Source organism: Amblyomma mixtum, chromosome 1, assembly GCF_055824585.1.
Source record: "Amblyomma mixtum isolate Tamu chromosome 1, ASM5582458v1, whole genome shotgun sequence".
NCBI classification, from domain to species: domain Eukaryota; kingdom Metazoa; phylum Arthropoda; class Arachnida; order Ixodida; family Ixodidae; genus Amblyomma; species Amblyomma mixtum.
In genome coordinates, this window is record NC_143012.1 from 323011754 (window position 1) to 323020657 (window position 8904).

General features: G+C 45.7%; 1 protein-coding gene across 1 annotated transcript in view; it reads right to left on the bottom strand.

Annotated features, from left to right (window-relative positions):
- Positions 1–4638, bottom strand: part of LOC149372737 (alpha-tocopherol transfer protein-like) — an 8959-nt gene extending 4321 nt beyond the window's left edge. Inside the window, exons 1-3 of the mRNA XM_089587143.1 lie at positions 4489–4638; positions 3538–3783; positions 1248–1441 (exon numbers count right to left, since the gene is read on the bottom strand). Of these exons, the coding sequence (XP_089443269.1) occupies positions 1248–1441; positions 3538–3783; positions 4489–4606 (558 nt within the window). The 5' untranslated portion in view covers positions 4607–4638. The remainder of the gene's footprint in view (positions 1–1247; positions 1442–3537; positions 3784–4488) is intronic.
- Positions 4639–8904: the final 4266 nt, after the last annotated feature.

Sequence of the window (8904 nt, forward strand, 5' to 3'; positions counted from 1 at the left end):
AAAGAAGCGCTCTTTGCCCGGCCAATGGAGATATATTGCGTTCTCTGCAGTAAAAAATTTTCCAAAAGCGAAAGAAACGCTCCACGGAAGCCTAACTTGGACAGTTTACACAATAACACACTGTGACACACGCTGTCAAAAGCCTTGCTGACATCCAGAAACAGTGCACACACCACTTGGTTACGTTCAAAAGATCGATTTAACATGTCAGAAAAATCCTCCAAAAGCATTTCCGTCCCTTTACCTTGTACAAAACCATATTGACACGGTGACAGGATTTTGTGCTTATCTAAGAAACTTGTCATTGTAAACAGCAGATGTTGACGACAAGTTAACTCTAACGATATCGCATTAAAAGGGTTACTATATCAAACGGCAGTATTTACTGCAACTGATTTCATGTACGCTATGTTTCGTTTGCCTGCCCTGGTGAAAGTAGTAGGGGTCGCCAACGAGTCATTTGGGCAGGTGACATTAGGAAGGTTGCGGGCATAGGATGGCCGGATATTTCGCAGCAAAGCGATAAATGGGAGAAGCCTTTGTCCTGCAGTGTGCGGTAGCTGATGATTATGATGATGGCTATGATCGGAAATTAAATGAGGTTGACTGCATTTCCGACGCTCACCAGAAACGTATGGTGCAAATGAACACTGAAGAGGTACCGCAATCTGCTACGTTTTGAGGGCAGTGTGTTCTTTCTGTCAAGTGCACATGCATAGTCTTCACCCCGTTGAAGGTTTTCGGGAGATGCACCTAGGACCGGGCACGTTTAAATAAAATAGAAAAACCAAATGTTTCGATGAATTTTTTTTTTTTTTGCCCCCTGAGCATGGTGCATAAGACATTAGTTCATAGTTCACATCACCACGTGGAATGAGTCTATTCCCGACAAATGCTTTGTGATTGGCTTAACTCGTTCTGCAATTGGTTGACCAACACAGTTCCCACTTCGAGTTATTGATCAATTCGCTCTCGCCCTACCATAAGCTTGCCGTCCCGGTTAGCTTAATTGGTAGAGCGACTGCTCCGGTGAAGCGGTGGTCCCGGGTTCGAACCCCGGACCAGGACGAATTTTTCTTTAACTGCGAAGTTTCTGAGAAAGCGGTATAGCTTTCCTTTGTAACCCTATGGCTGCGCTCGGGTGGATGTCAATGAGCAATTACTCCCTTATTATAGTTCTGCAAAATAGTTGGGTCTCTTCATGCCTTTAAGAAGTTATGTACGCCGACTATTCATCTTTTGCGCACCTGGACGCAGTAGACGATCTTGAAGGCGTGCGCTGGCGACATGGAGGCGACGTGCCTGAGCGAGCCACCGTCGAGGTCTACCAGGGCCACAATGCCGTTCACCTGGGTCTCTGCCTCCTCGAGCGCGTGCTCCCAGGCGAGAGTGCATGGCTTGTACATGGCCTCCAGCGAACACGCGTCGGGACTCCACTTGCCTGAACAGGGTAGAAGAAGAAGAGAAGGGCAGGGAGCGGTTAGTTGCTTACCTTAGCTGCAGGAAAATACGGAATTCCTGACGACATACGGCCAAGGCATCAACGTATGGGAGTGAGTACAGAAAAACCTGTTGCGTATGGGTATCATTCTGCCCTCTATATGTCGAGGTGCGTTGTACCGTAGCTATTTTTAGAGTGACCAGTTGAACAGCAAATTGATGAGGATAAATAGGGACATGGAATTGGAAACGCCATTAAACTTGAAAGTGATTTCATACTTCTCTAATAATGCTTCGATGGTCTGTGAAGTAGATAACAAGTGAAGGGAAACGCTGCCAGAGTGGAAGAGAGGTGGCGATACGAAACATAGAAATATGCAGGGTTAGGGACCCCATTTCTGGGGAAGGACAGGGCAAATTAAAGACGAATGAGAGGGTATTTATTAACTGCGCTACAGAACTCATGTCTAATAGTGTTAATTGAGAAGAAAAAAAAATAGCTGAGGCTGCCGCTTTGCACGAACCTGTAGTACGGGTATACTATATCGCCCACTTTGCCCTGCACTTGCGTGCTGTGTGTTGCTGCCTATGACTTGCGTTCGTGAATGTTTCTAAAGGAAGCAGTATGGTTGGACCTATGACCGGACAAAGGAATTGTCTCGCTAGCATAATAGGCTACGGAGTGCCGACGTTTGAAAACATGCGCGGTTTGATGTATAGACGTGACGACCAGCACTAGATCCGGTCACCCACTCTGCAGCAGGCTGTAACGCGAGAGGTGTATGGCAAGCCGAGGTAGAAAGAAAAGGAAAAAAAGAACCATTCTTGATGACCAGCAAGGTGCGCTTGTCTTTTCAATAACTATACGGGGAAGAATTTAATTCAACATCAGCGACAACCGGTGCAAACGTTGAGTTTAAACTTCATTCAACATTTCCAGATAAAAAGATTTTCAAGACAGTAGCCTCAAGCCCAAGAAATTCGTACAAGCGCTTTTAGTTCGCACAGCTGCCACCGTGTGACGCGTGGTGCCGAACACACAAAATCACCGCGGGAATTTCGAATGTTCAGTACCTCCCATTATATTGAAATAGCCATCAGAGATGGTGTGAACGCAAGAAGCATCTTATAGGGCAGATTTTGCACCGGGGAGGACGATTCGGTAATGATTAAGCAATATACATTACCCCATCAGTCGAACAACAAAGCAAACTTCGCTCAAGATGAGAGCGACTGGCCCCCTCCGGCTCATACGTTGAGTATCAGTCGAAATTCATTCCGACTAAATTTCGATAGTGTTACGAGCGGCGTGGAGAAAATATTAGCGCAATTCTGCTCCCTGTAGAAGCATATATTGGAACAGTAATGTCCAAGAAAGTTGGGAATGCGTTGGGCTTGCCCTCTAAAGACCAAGGAGCTACTACTGGGGCTATTGGACCATATCCACAGAGCGTTAAACGGGACAAGATGAGAAGAAACCTGTAAGCACAAACACAGCGCTGACTGACAACAGATTTTTTTATTGCTTTTCCAGCCGGTATATATACCAGTATATATTACTGCAGCGTCTTTTACGCTGTCAAAAAAATTCAGAGCTTATCTCGAATGCGTGTGTTGACGCGTCCTGGTAGGAGTGTGGATCCTTCTGTCTTCTCATGTTACGTGTACCTTGATTTGCTTCCCGCCCAGCAGTGGGGGTATATATACCGGCTGGAAAAGCAATAAAAAAAATCAGTTGTCAATCAGCGCTGTGTTAGTCTTTACATGTTTCTTCTCATCTTGTCCCGTTTATCGAGCTGTAGATGTGGAAAATCATCACCAACTCGCCCAACAGCTTACCTTCTCGGGCTAGTTGGAAATACGTCCTTCAGGGTATTGGTAAGCTCTGGCAAAATACGGAGAGGGACGCACACAGAGGATGTCTTTGTCCTGCGTGTTCGTCCCTCTCCGTATTTTGCTAGCGCTCACCAATTCCCTCACGGTTGCCCTTTTATTTGGCGCCGCAAGAATAAACTGAGAAAACCATTCATCACCAAAGCGGTACTACGTCCCAGTGCAAACACAGTCTTCAAGGATATTTTACGCTGCCTCTCTTACCCATTCTGAGCAAGAACACTTTTCGTCCTTCAGCATCGGGGTCTCGAAGGAAGCCTAGGCACTGCAAGTCGAATATCTCCTTGACGCTTGAAGGGTAGAGGTCCTGATACAGATCTGGGTTCTCGAATCGCATTCTGTAGTAGTTGCGAAGCAGCTGGAACGCAGCAGGGATGTCGAATTTTCTCGCCCTCAGAAAGCGCAGCAGGAACATTGGGTCGGTTCTCGTTGTCAACACGGCCGCTTCACCTGCGTTTGCAGTTTGAAACCATGCAGTTAAATAGTTGTGTGCACCGAGAAGGCGAAAGTAAATTCAGAGGGAAGTAAAATGGATAAGCCTTGTTTTCTTTCTTCTCCTGAATGATGCACACTGCTGCGGCGCACTACCGTCTTATGGAACTCGTTAGTATTGTGTACTAATTGATTAAAACAAACCAATTATGTTTCCCTCTTTAATAAACACAGGTGAAACGGATGTAGAAAGAAAGCTGCCGTTAGGCCAGCTTGACGAGTCTATAGTCCTAGCATTCAGCTGTAAAGAAGCGCGAGCGACTGCTGCAGTTTCAAAGCAACCCAAAACTCAAAAGGCAAGCAACGCCATGGTGTACACATGATTCAATCTAAACCGTTTTGTCTGAGAACATAAAGAGACGTTCGCGTTCATAACAGGTAACTTCCAGTAATGTATCAGGTAACGCCCACTAACAGGAACACCCCTTGTTTACCAGGGCGTCAAGTAAATTATCGAAGCGGAGTAATTACGGTTCCTGCTTACAAAGTTCTACGCTGGGTCCTCGTTCCCTGCCTTTCAGCTCGTTATGACGGTCTTAACTGTGCATCCTGCATGCACAAGTTAACAGCAAACGGGACACGTCAACACAATACAAAATCAGACTCTGTGAAATGTACGGTAAGTCACGTTGGGCTCAGCCGCGGCGTCCTTAAGGCACCCACCATTCAGCAGCGCATGCAGTTCTTCAAGAGCCTGAGCACGTCGCTCGGGCGTCTCGTTCAGCTCTGCTTTCGCTCTCTCTTCCAGGTGTGCTGGCAGAAGGTCCTCGGGGTACGCCATCGCCCTTTAATCACACCGCGCTCCGATTGCACACCGTCTGAAAAGGCATTGAAAAGTTAGCAGACAAACAACTCCCGTTTTGAGAACTCAAGGTAGAAATGTCATCACGATGGTAAACAAGATTGTTCTCCGTTAGAGACAGCAAGGTTTTTTTTTTTTATTGCACGCTGATTATCAGCTGTTTTCATTAGGCCTTCATTTTGATGACGGGATCCTCATACCGCTCTCTCTCGCAGAGATAAGCTTACATTTGGAGCAACCACGTGAAACTCGTTATAACGAAGTTGAAGGGGCTCGGCGATTACTTCGTTACAGCCGTAGACTTGTTATAGACCGTGTTGATCGAGCTTCCAATGGGAATCATCATTCATTCGTTATATCCATTATTTCGTTAGAAACCGTTTCGTTATAAAGGGGTTCCACTAGATGACTCCCAAGCAGCAACTAATACTCGCATTCGTAGAGGTAGCCGCAAACTACGCAAGGTTTCACTAAGCTGAAGCCGGGTGAAATACAAAATCATATTAAAATCATACGCCAACACTTTAAAGTAACAACATAACATGAATATGACTACGTAAATAAGTGCGAAATGTGAAACGTAAATATTCAATGGGCTAGATAGGCTACGCGTGGCTGGTAGGCACAACATGATTTAAAATGTGCAGCTACGAGAAGAAAACCTACCGAACGCGATCTCATCATATATATACTTTGTTGTGCAACCTTATTTATGTTAACGCCGCAGCACAGGGATACTCGATCAGTTTCCCAGAGGCAGGTCGTTCGCACCACGAAAGGTACCGCATCTCTCTTTCCGTAAGCATTATAAAAAACTTCGCGTAATGATGGAACTGAAAACAGACAAAACTGAGCTTTAAATGATGTACACTAACACTGCATGGTGCAGTGTTTCAAGCAATTAGCTTAGCATATACGGCACCTAGCTTAGCAGCATGGCACATAATGCACATACATACTGCACTTGCCGTGCAGCACCCACAGCATGCTAACGACAGCCGTCTATAAAGCAAGGGTACTGTAGAATACCAGCTTTCCTTCGCTAAGGTTACTTCTGCAATTCTGCAAACTGAAGCAAGTATTAACTGCGCGTATGATTTGTTTAAACTCCCAAACTAACTTGGCGACCAGCTGGTATGTAGAGGTTATCAAAGGCACTGCCCGTCTGGGACTATTTAGAGAGGGAATTTCAAGCAGGGTGGTTCTCTCTTTTTTGGGAGACGTGCTTTTGCACATAGCAAATTTTCGCTTCCAGCAGAGTCCACGAAATATAATTACCTTTACAGAAAACTTCCGGTTAGGTTTTTCAATAGCAATACATCAACTTCCACCTAAAATGAACATCAGCTTGTCAGATTTAGAGAACTTACATTACACGTTACATGTGGAAATGGTAATAATTCGTAATGGCCTGGAACAGTGGCTGCACTGATCTTAGTAGCGTGGACATATGCTCAGAAAATGGCGTCCTCTGCAAAATAGCTTTCGAGCTTTTTCAGTGGAACACTAGTCTACATACTACGCTCGCATTTTATGTCCACGTACAAAAGCCAGCCCACGGAAAACAATGTCATTCCGGTTGTCGCCTATTATATCACCGCTTGTTCGTGACAACTTATATTACATGCACGAAATTCGCGGTGAAACGAGATTCTCCATACGCAAAGCATCGCCTTAGGAATTCACTCACCGTGTCGTTCAGGAGACGTGCGAGCCTTTCGTCGGTAGGTTATGGTATGGCTGCAGTTACAAAAGACTCGTCTGCCGAGACGAGTATGCGTTGGCTCAACACCACCCGGCCTTCGGAGTCTCAGCTGATTTTCCCTCACTTTTCCTGGTCTTGGAGTACAGTAAACTAAGACTTCCCGTCCACGGTCCTACTTTTTCTTTCTTCTTTCGTTGTTTACCAAAAGAGCCTCTCTCTACTCCCTTTTTACCAAAAGAGCCTCTCTCTACTCCTCTCTACTCCCTCTACTTTGTCATAATCCGCCGATATTCTTACAGTGCGCAGGATGTAATATGCTCGACAATTTTCACCAACCAGAAAACGCAAGGCATTTCAGAGACTGCTACGAACAACTTGCGCGCCGCAAAGCACCCAAACAGTCTCTTCCTCTATCTTGCACTGCCTCTCCCTTAATCGAGAACGTCATAAGGACGACCGGAACACAATCATACGCGAAATCTCAGCGGCAGCACTTTCCCGCGGTGGCCCAAGGTAAGCACGCTTTGTTGCTGTGGCCTGGCCTGCCTAGACATCGGTCGCACCCAACACGCCCTCGCAGGAGAGGATACAGACGCCAGAAAGGGCAACGGGTGAATCGTTATCTCATTTGTGCTCAAAGAACGGAAAGAGTGCAGTGGTCACCGCCGCCACGTGGCGGGGGTTCTTCGCACTCTGAGTGCCTTGTCCCTATATTTCTTTACAGCCCCGTAAACGACCTCTCCAGCCCCCTTACCCGCACTCCGCTTGACCTTGATGACAGCTTTATTCAACTCAAGGTGGTAATTTGCTTGTGATAAAAGATTTCGGTCATTTGTATTTAAATTGATGTACTTTGGTAACCGCAGCAAGTGTTTTTGTTTTTCTGTCCGTGATAAAAAATTAATGAGCAGTAACGAAGGAAAACACTCGCGTAGTTTACTTCCAAGCAACCAGATAATCTCGGGCACTGAGACACGATTTCTCCGCTGCCGTTCGTCCGCATATTTACTCGAGATATTTGTAGGGTTGATTTGGTTGTAGTCACGTTATCGGCCGCACCTCAGTAACCTATCATTTCGTGATGACATGGTCTCGCTGTATATCTCATAAGATATGTGCCAGCGTACAATTAAGAACCTAAAATTAAAAGCACGACTGTAGGCTTTAAAAATAAATTGATAAAAATGAAGTAATGTTCAGCATTCTAGGAACTAAACAGCTTTTTGCGAAAGGTAGCCAGATGCTGAAAGTAGTGAGATACACCTTTATATATTAGGCAAACAGCGACCGCGGATCAAGACGAAAGAAATATAATGTACGAGGAAAATCAATGGGCTGCAGTAAATTTGGCAGCCACTTCCAACTTTTATACAGTAGTACAGTACAGTGTGTGCACAATTATGCTTTCAAAATTTTTAGAAAGAAGCTATCACCAGTAAAAGAACGTTGTTTTCACGCGTTCTTTATGCGACCATGCAGACACAATGAAAAAGTGTATAAATGCCATTGTTAGTCTCCTAGTTAGCCCAAATTTGTTCATAAACTGTTCAGTCACTGCGAGCCTCGTGGTCGTTTATATTCGAAACATAACGGCAATCGTATTCGTAGACTATCCCACTTGGTACAATTCTCGAAGCACTCCTTTGTTTTGAGATATTCGCAGCCAAATTTCCTAATTAATCCACGTAATCACTCATGCAAGCTGGTGACGAACGGCGCATAATACCCCCCCCCCCCCCCCCCCCTCCCGAGGTGACGCAGCTACTGCGCATTGCTTTACGTCTACCAGCGCCCATTGCCACCTTCTTGTGCGCGTGATTATAAACTTATAAAGGTAGAATTCAGAGTCGAATATTTCGTAACAACGGCGTGCTAAAATTACACCAAATGTAACGGGACATGAATAAGACCGGCTGTAAGCTTTCAATGCAGACATGCACATGAAAGGTGTAACAAAAAGTTTTACAATTTTAATAAATTGGGAAATTGAGGAGGACGAATTTACTCTCACTCTGTGTCCCACTGAGCGCGTAAGCAGTGTGCAAAAAAACTTGGAGGAAAATTCCCATATGTGCAGAAGATCATTCTCTACTTTACATTCATAGATCCCTGGGAGTCCTCATACCATGCCCTCCTGGCGCAGTGGTGCAGTGCGGTTAAGCGAAGCGCCACTGCCCTGCGGTGGCAGGTACTCCCAGTGATGGGCCTTTGCGAACCAGTTAGGCTGCTCTTCCCAAGCGACCAATCAATAATTTAACTGCCACCTGTCACAATGGGCAGTTTTCTCACTATCCGGTGGGCAGGTTGCGATGACGCCACAAGGTCACGTGACCTAGGCTGCCCACCTGCCTCCTAGGTTGCTCTCTGGGGACCACCTGCCAGAGCCATGCCCGCATTTTTCGCTCACCATGCCGACGCCGACAAAGTCGACACCGGATTTTCAGGTGAACGGGGCATTAAAAGATTTTCGTGTACGGTTTATCGTCTGTTTTTCAAAAATCCCGAAAGCCTCATTTTTAGCACTCTGTATAGCACCTGCTAACAGAGATTTCCAGAGAAAATCTTAACTAAA